This window comes from Engystomops pustulosus, chromosome 3, assembly GCF_040894005.1.
Source record: "Engystomops pustulosus chromosome 3, aEngPut4.maternal, whole genome shotgun sequence".
Lineage (NCBI taxonomy): Eukaryota > Metazoa > Chordata > Amphibia > Anura > Leptodactylidae > Engystomops > Engystomops pustulosus.
In genome coordinates this window covers 58,625,670-58,641,087 of record NC_092413.1, presented here as the reverse complement: position 1 = coordinate 58,641,087, position 15,418 = coordinate 58,625,670, and the positions used below count along the sequence as shown (strand labels likewise).

General features: G+C 39.8%; 1 protein-coding gene and 1 long non-coding RNA gene across 7 annotated transcripts in view; one reads left to right on the top strand and one right to left on the bottom strand.

The window, feature by feature from the left end:
* Positions 1-15,418, bottom strand: part of LOC140121389 (uncharacterized) — a 308,199-nt gene that overhangs the window by 202,901 nt on the left and 89,880 nt on the right. The window lies entirely within an intron of this gene.
* The window catches only part of VIT (vitrin), a 103,809-nt gene that overhangs the window by 85,237 nt on the left and 3,154 nt on the right, over positions 1-15,418 (top strand). For all 5 annotated transcript variants that reach the window (XM_072140888.1, XM_072140890.1, XM_072140889.1 and 2 more), the window contains 5 exons: positions 174-239; positions 7,404-7,469; positions 9,578-9,725; positions 9,888-9,991; positions 14,034-14,260. In XM_072140888.1, coding sequence (XP_071996989.1) covers positions 174-239; positions 7,404-7,469; positions 9,578-9,725; positions 9,888-9,991; positions 14,034-14,260 — 611 coding nt within the window. The remainder of the gene's footprint in view (positions 1-173; positions 240-7,403; positions 7,470-9,577; positions 9,726-9,887; positions 9,992-14,033; positions 14,261-15,418) is intronic.

Sequence of the window (15,418 nt, the reverse complement as noted above, 5' to 3'; positions counted from 1 at the left end):
GTTTATCATGCTTGATTTTGATTTTTTTTTAAATATTAAAGCAGAATTAAATGCATTTTCTGGTTATTTAATATTGATGGTCTATACATAAGAACAATATCAGATTAGTAGGAGTCTGTCTATTTCTTTCTACCTAGTTGAATTATTGTTTTCTATTTTTACCCATGTTTCAGTTCAACGTAAACCAGATGTTAAAGTGGATGCAGCTCCAGAGCCATGGAGAGGATTTCCTGAACCAGGTTAGCTTAATTACAAAATGTTTACTTAAATGGGTTATTTAGTGTAAAAAGGACAGTTTTAACTTAACCTTTTATGGAATTTGGGGTCATATCCAAGGGCAGCTATCTTGTTTGTACAGTGGAAACAGAAAGTATTCAGACCGCTTTAAATTTTCACTCTTTACTATTGCAGCCAATTGCTAAGATCAAAAAAGTTCTTTTGTTCATTAATGTACACTCAGACCCCATCTTGACAGAAAAAACAGAAATGCGGATATTTTTTCTAATTTATAAAACAATAAAAACATTAAATATCACATAGTCATAAGTATTCAGATCCTTAGCTTAGTATTGAGTAGAAGCACCTTTTGAGTTTCTACAGCCATGATTCTTCTTGGGAACTATGCAAAAAGTTTTACACACTTGGATGTGGTGATGCTCTGCCCTTCTTCCTTGCAGATCCCCACCAGTTCCCTCAGGTTGGATGGTGAATATTGGTGGACAGCCATTTTCAAGTCTCTTCAGAGATGCTCAATTGGGTTTAGGTCAGGGCTCTGGCTGGGCCAGTCAAGAACAGTCAGAGAGTTCTTCTGACACTGCTTTGTTATTTTAGCTGTTTGCTTAGGGTCATTGTCTTGTTGGAAGGTGAACCTAAGGCCCGGTCAGAGGTCCAGCGCACTCTGAAAGAGGTTTTCATCCAGGATATCTGTGTACTTAGCCGCATTCATCTTTCCTACAACTGCAGTTGTCCTGTCCCTTCAGCTGAAAAACATATAGCATGCTGTTGCCACCACCATGTTTCACGTTTGGGATTATATTTGGCAGGCGATGAGCAGTGTCTGATTTTCTCCACAGACACTTAGAATTATTACCAAAAAATTTTAATCTTTATCTCATCAGACCAGAGAATCTTATTTCTCATAGTCTAGGAGTCATTTATGTGTTTGTTTGCAAACTGTATGCAGGCTTTCATATGTCTTGCACTAAGGAGAGCTTTCTGTCTGGTGGAGGGCTGCAGTGATAGTTGACTTTGTGGAACTTTCTCCCATCTCCCTACTCCGTCTCTGGAGCTCAGCCAAAGTGATCTTGGGCTCCTTCGTTACCTCTCACACCTAGGCTCTTCTCCCACAATTGCTTACTTTGACTAGGCAGCCAGGTCAAGGAATAGTTGTGGTCGTCCCAAACTTTATGCATTTAAGGATGATGATGGCCACTGTTTTCTCTTATGACCAGGGAGTGCTACAGAAATCTTTTGTAACCTTGGCCAGATCTGTGCCTTGCCATAGTTCTGTCTGTGAGTTCCTTGGGCAGTTTCTTAGACCTCCATAATGCTCATGTACTCTGACATGCACGGTGAGCCGAGAGGTCTTATATACACTCACCGGCCACTTTATTAGGTTGTAAGGATATTAATACGATTGCTCACCTGTATGTGGAATCGCCAAGGTCTGGAAGCAGGTGGGAGTCCAGTGGCCGACAATACGGCAGAATCCCGTAGCTGAAGCAAGCGTGGACAAGCAGTCCAGGTTCGGTACACAGATAAGCAGAGCAGATTGAAGGATAAGGCAGAAGCGTAGTCAATAGCAGTCCAGGTTTGGTACACAGATAAGCAGAGCAGTTTAAAGGATAAGGCAGAAGCGTAGTCAATAGCAGTCCAGGTTTGGTACACAGATAAGCAGAGCAGTTTAAAGGATAAGGCAGAAGCGTAGTCAATAGCAGTCCAGGTTTGGTACACAGATAAACATAGCAGTTGCAGGAGGCTCAGGAGAGTTGCTGGACTATGGCTGGATGCACAATAATCTGGCAAAGAGGGAGTGTCAAGGCTTCACTAAATAGGCAGTTCAAGGCTGTGGTCAATTAGGTAATCAAGGCATGGATCAAGGAACAAAACTGTGGAACTGATTCAGAACTGGAGCTGTCCAGAAGGCCAGTAGCTCAGTGGGAAGAGCTACTGCCTGGGATACAAGAGGTTCTGGGTTCGGATCCTGACAGTACTCCCCTTCTTCCAGGATGACCTCTGGGCATCCTAGGGTCTGGTTTGTCAGGGTGTCTTTAATTGTGTGAAAGCATCATCGGCCTTTTGAGTCCAAGAAAAGGGGACTGTTTTCTTTGTGAGTTCAGTAATTGGTGCAATGATCTTGGAAAAATTTCTGATGAATTTTCTGTAAAAGTTAGCAAAACCAATGAATCTCTGAACTTCTTTTTCATTCCTTGGAATTGGCCAATCAACAACAGCCTTGACTTTGCCAGGATCCATACTCAGACCTTCTGGTGAGATGATGTACCCCAGAAATTGAATGGTCGTCTGCTCAAATTCACATTTCTCAAGTTTGATATATAAGCAGTGTTCTCGAAGTCGTTGAAGTACAGCGCGGACATGTTTACGATGTTGCTCCAGATTTTCAGAGAATATTAATATATCATCCAAGTAAGCAATAACAAATTGATCAAGTAGGTCTCTAAAAACATCGTTGATAAAGTGTTGGAAGGTGGCTGGGGCATTACAAAGTCCAAAGGACATTACAAGATATTCGAAGTGTCCATAACGTGTCCTGAAAGCAGTTTTCCATTCATCTCCTGGACGGATTCGAACAAGGTTATATGCCCCTCTTAGATCGAGCTTGGTAAATATTTTAGCTGCACGAAGCCTTTCAAGTAATTCTGGGATTAAAGGCAGAGGATATCGGTTTTTAACTGTGACATTGTTAAGTTCCCTATAATCAATGCAGGGTCTTAAGGTGGAATCTTTCTTCTCCACAAAGAACAATGGTGCCCCAGCTGGAGACGTGGATGGCCGAATAAATCCTTTTTCCAAATTTTCATCCAGGTATTCCTTTAATGCCTTCAGTTCTGGTTCAGAAAGGGAGTAGATACGACCAAAAGGTATTTTAGCACCAGGTAACAGTTCTATTGGGCAGTCGTATGGACGATGTGGAGGTAGCTTATCTGCATTTTTCTTATCACAAACATCTTGAAATTCTTTATATGATGGGGGTAGCAAATCTTTAGTGGAAAGTTCAGATATTGAGGAGTTTTCAGGCAATGAATAATTAGGTTTAGGCAAACAATTTAGTTGACAAAATTCTGAGTGGAACTGTATAGTGTGTGTTTTCCAATCTATGGTTGGATTATGAATAGAAAGCCAAGGGATACCCAAAATCACTGGAAACTTTGGAGAAGCAATTAGTGAAAATTGAATACTTTCATGATGATCAGGTTTGAAGAAAACTTGAAGTTGCACAGTCTCATGAGTAACAGGTCCAGACGACAGTGGTGATCCATCAACCGTTTCCATGTCTACAGGTGCTGACTTTGTTAACAGTGAAATATTATTATCTTGAGCAAAGGTTACGTCCATAAAGTTTCCACCAGCCCCAGAGTCTATCAAAGCAGAACAAGAAATCTCTTGAGTTTCCGTACAGATATGAATTGGCACAATAAAATGAGACTGTGGTATTAATATTTTGTCCTCATTCAGTGCTAAAGGAGAAATAGAATTTATTCCTGAGTCTGATTGATTAGAGATTTCTGACTTGATTTGTTCTTGGATGTCAGTGACAGCAATCGTTCTGTTGAATTTGTTTGGACATTTCAATGCATAATGCCCTGATCCTCCACAATAAAGGCAAAGATTTTCTGAAAATCGTCTCTCCTTTTCCGCCATAGAAAGTGGTTTTCGAATAACATCAATTTGCATTGGTTCAGGTATTGATTCTGTATTTCGCTGGGTAGTTTGACTGAAGGAATAGGCAGGTCTATTCTCCAATGGCCACAATTTTTCCCTTCTTCTGTCAGTAAGTCTCTGATCAATATTGATACACAGCTGAATAAATTTCTCCAAATCTACTGGATTTTCCACTCTGGCAAGTTCATCTTTCACTTGTTCAGCAAGCCCTCGCCGAAACTGACTTTTCTGGGCTGCTGGATTCCATGTAGTATCAGCTACCCAGCGACGAAATTCTGCCGTATACTCAGCAACCGAACGTTTTCCCTGCTTCAAATTATGCAGTTTGGCTTCAGCTGTGAAACATCGATTGGGGTCATCAAAAACTTGACTCATAGCAGTAATAAAGTCATCAAAATTGCTTAAAATATCACTTTCCTTTTCTACATATGGAGAGGCCCATGCAAGAGCTTCATCTGTCAGCAGATTGATAATAAACAGCACTTTTTTCTTCTCAGTAGTAAATGGGGCAGGTTGCATTTCAAAATATATGTTGCACTGATTAAGAAAACCTCGGAAATGACGACGATCACCACCAAACTTTGATGGCAATGGCATACGAGGGTCTCCAGCTGAGTTGCGCACCTCCAACACTTGTCGTTTTAATTCAATAATCTCTCTTTGTTGGCTATGTACCACAGTTTGTAACTGAGAAAATTTTTCTTGATAGGTGGCACCAAAGTCCTGCAGTTCAGAAACCTGTTGCCTCAAAGTATTGACAGCGGACTCCATATTTTCTCCAGATTATTCTGTAAGGATATTAATACGATTGCTCACCTGTATGTGGAATCGCCAAGGTCTGGAAGCAGGTGGGAGTCCAGTGGCCGACAATACGGCAGAATCCCGTAGCTGAAGCAAGCGTGGACAAGCAGTCCAGGTTCGGTACACAGATAAGCAGAGCAGATCGAAGGATAAGGCAGAAGCGTAGTCAATAGCAGTCCAGGTTTGGTACACAGATAAGCAGAGCAGTTTAAAGGATAAGGCAGAAGCGTAGTCAATAGCAGTCCAGGTTTGGTACACAGATAAGCAGAGCAGTTTAAAGGATAAGGCAGAAGCGTAGTCAATAGCAGTCCAGGTTTGGTACACAGATAAACATAGCAGTTGCAGGAGACTCAGGAGAGTTGCTGGACTATGGCTGGATGCACAATAATCTGGCAAAGAGGGAGTGTCAAGGCTTCACTAAATAGGCAGTTCAAGGCTGTGGTCAATTAGGTAATCAAGGCATGGATCAAGGAACAAAACTGTGGAACTGATTCAGAACTGGAGCTGTCCAGAAGGCCAGTAGCTCAGTGGGAAGTGCTACTGCCTGGGATACAAGAGGTTCTGGGTTCGGATCCTGACATAGTTACACCTGTCCAACTGCTCGTTAACACTTAATTTCTAATCAGCCAATCATATGGCGGCAACTCAGTGCATTTAGGCATGTAGACATGGTCAAGACAATGTCCTGCAGTTCAAACCGAGCATCAGTATGGGGAAGAAAGGGGATTTGAGTGCCTTTGAACGTGGCATGGTTGTTGGTGCCAGAAGGGCTGGTCTGAGTATTAAAGAAACTGCTGATCTACTGGGATTTTCACGCACAACCATCTCTGGGGTTTACAGAGAATGGTCCGAACAAGAAAAAACATCCAGTGAGCGGCAGTTCTGTGGGCGGAAAGGCCTTGTTGATGCCAGAGGTCAGAGGAGAATGGGCAGACTGGTTCGAGCTGATAGAAAGGCAACAGTGACTCAAATCGCCACCCGTTACAACCAAGGTAGGCAGAAGAGCATCTCTGAACGCACAGTACATCAGACTTTGAGGCAAATGGGCTACAGCAGCAGAAGACCACACCGGGTGCCACTCCTTTCAGCTAAGAACAGGAAACTGAGGCTACAATTTGCACAAGCTCATCGAAATTGGACAATAGAAGATTGGAAAAACGTTGCCTGGTCTGATGAGTCTCGATTTCTGCTGCAACATTCAGATGGTAGGGTCAGAATTTGGTGTCAACAACATGAAAGCATGGATCCATCCTGCCTTGTATCAACGGTTCAGGCTGGTGGTGGTGGTGTCATGGTGTGGGGAATATTTTCTTGGCACTCTTTGGGCCCCTTGGTACCAATTGAGCACCGTTACAACGCCACAGCCTACCTGAGTATTGTTGCTGACCATGTCCATCCCTTTATGACCACTATGTACCCAACATCTGATGGCTACTTTCAGCAGGATAATGCGCCATGTCATAAAGCTGGAATCATCTCAGACTGGTTTCTTGAACATGACAATGAGTTCATTGTACTCAAATGGCCTCCACAGTCACTAGATCTCAATCCAATAGAGCATCTTTGGGATGTGGTGGAACGGGAGATTCGCATCATGGATGTGCAGCCGACAAATCTGCAGCAACTGTGTGATGCCATCATGTCAATATGGACCAAAATCTCTGAGGAATGCTTCCAGCACCTTGTTGAATCTATGCCATGAAGAATTGAGGCAGTTCTGAAGGCAAAAGGGGGTCCAACCCGTTACTAGCATGGTGTACCTAATAAAGTGGCCGATGAGTGTAGACGTGTACCTTTCCTAATTAAGTCCAATGAAATGAAGGAGTAGAACCATCTCAAGGAGGATCAGAAATAAATGGCCAGCATGTGAGTTAAATATGAGTGTCACAGCAAAGGGTCTGAATATTTCAATTTTTCTTATTTAATAAATAAGCAAAAATATATACATTTCTGTTTCTTTTCTGTCAAGATGGGGTGCAGAGTGAAAATTAATAAGCAAATAAAATACTTATTTTAGAAATTGGCTGCAATGAATCAAATAATCAAAAATTTAATGGGGCCCGAATACTTTCCGTACCCACTTTAAGCAACAACATGGAATTTTGTCGCTTTTTTTTAAATAATGCTTGATTTTGATGTCAGATTTCCCCTAAAGGTGAATGCCCAGATTGGAATAACCCATTAATTCCAACTTAAAGCGGTTTAATAGGATGATTATGTAATGGTTGCTAAGCAAAACTTGGCATTATTGATACAGCCACTAAAAACTAAATATACTCTGTGGAGATCATCTTCAACATATGGTCAACATAAATAATGGCTGTCAGCAAGTGATTAATGTGGTCTTCAATTCCACTTTTTCATATCTTTCTTAGGCTTGTCTATTTTCCAAGAATTTAGCTTGCCAGGAAGTTGCTTTCTATTATATTTGGAATGAAGACAATCTGTAGACTGTGATCTTAGCACTTCATTTACAAATCCTTCATAATAGGCCTGTACTCTGCATCCATATGATTAATGATGCTTGGAACCCATAGAAAATGTCTTATATTGATTCTATTGTTCTTATGCAAACACTTCCAGGAACTTCTCATAAGCATTTGAAAGTGCGGAGGAATTCCTCTGAGTATGTATGCATGATTGCATTATGTGAAATTGATGTGTTTGATTGATTTTATGACTTTTGATCTTTTGAATAGGAGGGCCAGTAAAGGAAGGAGTCAACCTAAGATTGCCAGTTGAAACAGTGGCTCTAGGTGGCACAAGTACGTATATATGTGCACGTGTAAGGTGCAGGTTTCTGTATAAAGAAAGACTATCACCAAATTTACTCCACTGAAACAAAAAAAGTGTAGGGGGGGGGGTTAAATTTTTAACCATTCAAAAGACATTATACATGACGTTAACTGAACCTTCCGATTTCAGCAAGATAAACAGACCTGTTTTCTTGAGTGCTTTTCTCCAGAACCAGCAGAAAAATCACAGGTAGATTACAGAACATCACCCTGTACACAAACCAAGATCACATCATATTCCACAGACAAGGAAAGACGTGACTGAAACCATACTTGGAAGTCCATCTCACTATATTAGCAGCTAGAATTAAAATTCTGTAGGAGTCACGGTGCGGTGGGAAAAATAGAAAAAACCGTATCCCTCTTTAATTCACCAGTACATTCGGGGATCATAGGCACCTATTTGGCAAATGAGTTTCCCCCTTCCTAAAAAAAAAGGCCAATTAATGGCCTCTTGACCCCTCGAATTGCGTACTGTGCGATGAACCAAAAATTGGAAGTACAGGAGCTACCCACTCCATCCTGTCAATAGATGCTGCAAAAGCGTTTGACAGGGTGCAGTGCATTTTTCTGGGAGGTGTTGAGGAAGGTGGGATGTGGGGAGAGGTTTATTAAAAATATACAGTTATTATATGCAGACCCATGTGCAAGAATTAGAACGGAGAGCTTTGGGATACAAGAGGCACTAGACAGGGCTGCCCCTCATCCCCGGTCCTCTTCCGATTGTTTTTGGAACCCCTGGCAATTAATTGTAGGAATGATACAGAAATTAAATGATAAGTTAATGCTGTATGCAGACAATTTACTTTTTACGATTAATCAAACAAATAAAACAGTACCAGTAGTTCTGCATATGCTAATTTATAAATGCATTTCTTTACAATGATTTAATGGGATAGGTACAGCATGACAGCAAAATAAAGTGGAACGAGGATATAGGCGCGTTGACAGAAATTCAATGGTCAAAAATTTACAAAAATGTTCAGTCCGTCAGTCTCAGAATCTTATAACCTAATGCAACTGAAAATAATCTATAGACTGTATTATTCCCCCCCCAAAAAAAAAAATATATATATATATTTTTTTTTTTTTTTTTTTTTTTTTTTAATTAAGGTATTAAGTGTCTTAAATGTGAACACAGTATTACTGATTTTTTGCATATGGTCTGGAATTGTAAGCACATGATTACATTTTGGAAATCAGTTCACACTGAGATATGTAAGACAGTCGGAATTGATATACCCAACATCCCAGAAGTATTAGTTTTGGGCAACATGATGGAGATAAAATGTTCTGGTCATGAAAAACACTGGATTTCAACAGATTTATATGTGGCCAGATATTTATTGATATCTGGGTGGAAATCTCAAAGAGCTCCATCAATAATTGATTGGGTAAACCAACTGGATAAATTGAAAAATTTAGAAAAAATTAAGTTGATTGGGAGGAGGAAAAGGGAATTATGGTGCAAGAAATGGTTGGTGGAAGAATGAAAAAGAAAGCAAAATTTAAAAAATGGTCTTTTTTTTTCCTCTGACTGAGGAGGAGGGGTTGGACAAAGGGAGGGTTGTGCTTGAGGGTATGTACATGATATTATACAGTGTGTAAGAATCTTTTTATTTGGTAAATATAAAAATGTGCAAAAAAACTTTTTTGGGGAAATGTAAATAAAGTTTAAAAAAATAAATAAATACAGGAGCTGCGCTGGAACTGGGAGTGCAGCAAGGCAAGTATACTTTATTTCACTCCCGCCCTCAGGCCCCTAAGAGGTGTTTCCACTTCCTTGGAATATGCCCTTTAAGAAGCCCAAACTACCTGAAAGACCTAGCCCACTAGGCAAATTATGTGGATATTGTCTGGTGACATCTGTGTGCAGCACAATGATATACCGGTAATCAGAAGTAGCCTCTTTTCATTGTTTATTTAGTTTGAACTGAACAAGTAAGAAAAATGTATAGTTCTTTATGAATATACTACAAAAAGAGTTGATGGCCAACAATTGCATGGCTTTCTACATATTCCTCAGTTACAGCCAAATGTACAGTATGACAATATGTTATATTATCCATCACCTACAGATTGCAAAATAGACCTGGTTTTCCTCATTGATGGAAGCTGGAGTATTGGCAAGAGGCGTTTCCGACTTCAAAAGCTTTTTCTTAATCAGATGGCAGATGTCCTTGATGTTGGAATTTCTGGACCTCTCATGGGTATTGTACAGTATGGGTAAGAAAACCTACCATGAATATTCTACATTCTTAAGTCCAGCTAACAAAAATTTTCATGGTAAAATGTGTAAAATTATGGCAACCTCCTGGAAAGAAACATTTCTTAATTGTCTTGGATTTTTCACATAGGATAACCGTTTACTTTATTTTCTTTTTAAAGCGATGATCCATATACAGAATTCAGTCTACGCTCTTACTTCAATTCCAAAGACCTCAAAAATGCTATTGACAAGATTCCACAAAAAGGAGGATATTCCAATGTTGGTAAGTTTCTAAGTAATATTTGATGAAATCACTATTATTTTACTATATTCCAAGAAAAAAAAAGGCTGACGCAGGGCAATACCATTATATAGCGCATGTGGCAGAGAACATGTATTTGAACTAATAAGATAATGTTAAAATTCCTTACCGTCTCCAAAAAGTCAGTTGGAATAAATTCCTGAACTTGTATTTTGAATATATTGAAAATATTGAAATCTTAATCTATAAAACTTCTAAAAGGTCTGATTTTTATTTTTTAAAAAGAGAGAGGGAAATACTGACTCTGGAGCATTTTGGCAATAATTCCCTGTCTCTCTCTTTATCTTTTAGAGAATTCATTTTGTTCCCTAGAATGCTGTAACAACTTATCAGTACCTTGTCCAAGTAGTTTGAACCTTTTTTTTCAAGCAGCCCACCCTATTGTATCTGTTAGCCACATCATTACAGTATTTCCTTTTTGTTCCATAATGTATATATGTCTCACAGGAACTATTTAGGATATGTTTACATTGCTGTCAGGGAACCATATGGTTTTCCCTTTGAAATAATGGTTATAGGGGAAATACCTTCCCCCGGAAGCGTTTTCACTGATCACTGACCGTTTCTATGGCAAGCCTGAATTAAGAGTCCAGGGCTTTCTACAGTAAATGCCTGTAAGGTCCTGTCACAAACAGGACCATACAGGCATGTGCCAGCCTATGCATCAGCATAGGTGAACAGTGATAATACTCTGCAATAGATCAGTATTCCGGAGTATTATAATTAAAAAAATGTTGATAAAAAATAAAGTAATAAATTATTTTAAAAGCCCGTATAGATATAACACACACATAGAACATAAAAAGTGAAAATCCCCATACAAACCCCAGATGTAAGGTATCACCATATTCATAATAACCCGTACAATAAAACAAAATCATTATTAAACCCACATGAGGAATGGCATGAAATGCTATATACACACAAAGTTTCTAAACAAAAATGGGACTTTTGTCAAAAAACAAGCTCTCAAACACCTATATAGATCAAAAATTAACCCCTTCCTGCCACAGCCCTTTTTCGTTTTTGCGTTTTCATTTTTCATTCCCCACATTCAAAAATCTGTAACCTTTTTATTTTTCCATGTACAGAGCTGTGTGATGGCTTATTTTCTGCGTAACAAATTACACTTCATATGGTGGTATTTAATATTCCATGCCATGTTCTGGAAAGCGGGAAAAAAGATTCCAAATGCAGTGAAATTGGTAAAAAACGCATTTGTGCCATATTCTTGTGGGCTTGGATTTTACGGATTTCACTGTACGCCCCAAATGACAGGTCTACTTTATTCTTTGGATTGGTACGATTACGGGGATAACAAATTTCATATTTTTAAAAAAAATTATAACCTCCTGTACAAAAAATTTTTGCGGGACTTTGCCATCTTCTGGTGCTAATAACTTTTTTATACTTTGGTGTATGGAGCTGTGGTTGATGCTGTTTTTTGCAGATTTTGATGACGTTTACAATGTTATCAGGTTTAGGACTGTACGACCTTTTGATCACTTTTTATAGATTTTTTAATTTTTTTTAAAATGGCAAAAAAGTGCCATTTTCGACTTTAGGCACGATTTTCCGTTACAGGGTTAAACGCAGTGAAAAAACGTTATCATATTTTGATAGACTGGGCATTTTCGGAAGCGGCGATACCTAATTTGTTTATGATTTTTACTGTTTATTTATATTTAAATCAGTTCTAGGGAAAGGGGGATGATTTGAATTTTTAGGGTTTTTTATTATAATTTTTTTAAACTTTTTTTTATTTTTATTTTTACTATTTTTCAGACTCCCTAGGGTACTTTAACCCTAGGGTGTCAGTATAATCCTATCATATACTGCCATACTACAGTATGGCAGTATATGGGGATGTTACTCCTCATACATTACAATGTGCTGATAGAACATTGTAATGAACGGGTTAACCCGAAGTAGCTTCGGGTCTTCGTGAGACCCGACGCTACCATGGCGATGGATCACCGCTCCCCGATGATGTCACGGGAGTGATGATCCTCGGAAACATGGTGGCGTCCATGCACCGCCATCTTTTTGAAGCCGCCGGCAGCTTTGGCGGCAGCGATCAGCAGGAAAACACCCGCGATCAGTGCTGGCACCGTTCACAGGTGTTACCGGTAAGCCTTTGCTGCTATATGCAGCAAAGACTTACCGGCTATGGAGAGGGCTCGTCCCGCAAGCCTTCTCCATGCACCGGGACCCGGCATGTGACGTACTAATACGTCACATGTCGGTAAGAGGTTAAAAGTGTTATGCCACTTGGAAAATGGTGATTCAAAAATTATAGATTTTTCCCCAAAAAATAAGCAAAAATATAGAAATTTGTTATCGCCATAAGTGTACTGACCCGTAGAATAAAGACAACATGTTACTTGCGTTATACGGTGCACACCAAAAAAAATTTTAAAAATCAACAATTACAAAATTGATGTTTTTTCTACAACACCCCACAATAAAAAGTTAATACATTTTCATCAATAAGGCATAGCCACAAAAATAGGATAATTGAAAAATACATCTAAAAAAATAAGTCCAGAAATAATCCCATAAAAACAACTGTTTTCACAAAAGTGCACCCATGAACCAACTAAAAACCACTAAACGACTAAATTCTGTATGGCAAATCTGGCTGGTCCAAGGCCCTCCTTCCATTTCATTCCAGTCTCGTTGTGTGCTCATACAACAACTAAAGCCCACATGTGGGACGTATTGGAAGAAATTGCATAATAACTTGTAAAATGGGTTGTCTCTTTTTCATCTCAGCCAAAATTTACCACTAACGTGAAAGACAACATGTGACTAAGAAAAACTCATATAATGTGATGTCAAATTACAAAAAATGGAGCTGAGCCTTAGAGGGGTTTGCCCATGAAAGAATGTTCATGGATTTGAATCCCCTAGTGATTTTTTACACAATAAAGAATACTTTTAACCACTTACTTTTACTAATTTTACTCAATTTTTTTTCTGTTTTAGTCATGGTAATTGTAAAATTTCAGATTGTGGGTGAGGACTCTCTAAGCAGACACACTGGGGCATATTTACTTACCCGGTCCAGTTGCGATCCCGTGGCGCATTGTCTGACGAGGATTCGGGTCTGTCGGCATTCACCAAGATTGCGCGCCCGATATCGAGCAGGTGTCGCTGCTGCGCCAAGGTCCTCCAGAGTTCACCTTGTTCTTCCTGGTGCATTCCGCGTTTTTTCAGAATCCGTCGGGTTGTCCGACGGCCACACACCCCCATTTCTGCCGGCGTGAAAGCCAGGGCCGATGTGCCAAAATCCGATTTCGTGCGCCAAAATCCCAGGGCAATTCGTCGCAACGCGGAAATAATCGCGAAACCCGACGAAAGTGCGGCATTCTGACCCTTAGTAAATGTGCTCCATTATGATCCCTCTAGTGCAGTGAGATGCTGTGTGCTGACAATGTGTTTAGATAATCAGGGTACAAGTTTATCTACACTATAATTTAGCTTCTAAACATTCTACTAGTATCTGGCACATAGAAAACGAGAGGAGACAGATCTGAGATAAGAGATGATGATATCCATCAGATGCATATAACACACTTCAGCTCTGCCACATCTGGGCTAGAACACCCAGAATGTATTTACATTATTTACATTGGTCAGGAAAAGGCAGCCAGGATATTGACTCACTTGCTTTTCCCTGACCAAGGTAAATGAACTTTTGATGTATAGCTTTTCGTTGTGGGAGAGATTTATCAGATGTGTCTGAGTTAAAACCCCATTCTTAAAACCCTATTCTTCTATTCTTAAATATTTAACTCACAAAAGAAAGTGACTCTTGACCAGCTGCAACATTTTTCAGCATACATTATTGTTGTACAAGTACTCCAGCCATGAGGCCTAGTACGTTACATATTATGCAACATCATTATTGAACTATAATAGTGCTTTTACCATACTGTATACTAGAGTTTTCCATATTGACTTGCATGAATGATTAAGCTATCGTGATTTGTCTCTCCAGGAAAAGCTCTTTCTTATATAAACAAAAATTACTTCTCTGATGCAAGCGGGAATAGAGGAGCAGCCCCAAATGTGGCTGTTGTTCTTGTAGATGGCTGGCCAACAGATAAGGTGGAAGAAGCTTCTCGCCTTGCAAGGGAATCTGGAATCAACATATTCTTTGTGACGGTTGAAGGTGCAGATGATAATGAGAAGTCAAATGTTGTAGAGCCCAACTTTGTAGACAAGGTATTTTTCTCTACAGAATTATGTTTTTAAAGTTTTAGGGGCTGCAAAAAGGGTTTGGATGATAAATGTCAAAGTTAAAAGTTAAAGGTCTTATCCAAGTTTAAAGAGATAATTTAGGGCCGGGCTGGGACGGGCTATTAAAAAAAATATATCAGCGCTGCTGATGTCCCCTGCGATCTGTGCCCTGATTTGTTTAGAGGGGCATACAGGGAGCTTCCGGACGGCCAGACGCTCTCATCCAACACCATCCCCCAGCTCCCAACAATGTCGAGAGATAGGGACAGATGGGAGTTCCCAGTGCGCGGCTTCTGAGCCCCTGTAAACAGTCTTGCAAAAGACTGAAAGGTGCATAAGTGAAACTTATCTAATACTGTACATTAAAGGATGTACATTACATGATCTAATTAAAGGAATACTGTTGATGATGACCCCCATATACAGCAATGACATTGTTGAGATGGGCACTGGAGCCTACCACTGGTCTCAAAGATCACAAGATATGTGATCCACAAGATATGTTGTAAATATATCACATCTATTGGACCTAAACCTTTCCTCAAAACCTCTTTCTCATGGCTGTGGTGAATTGTGTGTTAGCAGCACATGTGCGGTCACGCTCTATTCCAGTGTATGGAAGTAATAAGAATAGCCACTCAAACATACTCAACTATTTTCAGTGCTCCCATAGACCTGAATTAAGAGTGGCCACACATACACTGTTGACTCTTAAAGGAAACCTACCACTTGAAATGGTAGGTGTAAGATGCAAATACCAAGCTTATTTTCGTTATTGTCCTAAACCGCTGTATCGCGGTTTAAACACTTTTTTTTTTATCAATCATGTTTATTGAAAAGTTGTGTCAATAACAGTATAGGTACATTTTCTGTGAAGTTACAAATTCACATAAAATATGAGTTACATGCATCGTTTTCATAGAACTTAATGCAGATTATACAATCTTAGGCTACATTCACACTACAGTATGGGGGACGTATATACGGCCGACGTATATACGGCCGATATACGTCCCCCATACACTCCTATGGGCTCACAGCCCTGTACGGGAGCGGTACGGTGCAGCACACGTGCGGCACCGTACCGCTCCGTAGCCCGGGGAAAGATAGGACATGTCCTATCTTTCCCCGTATTACGGCGCC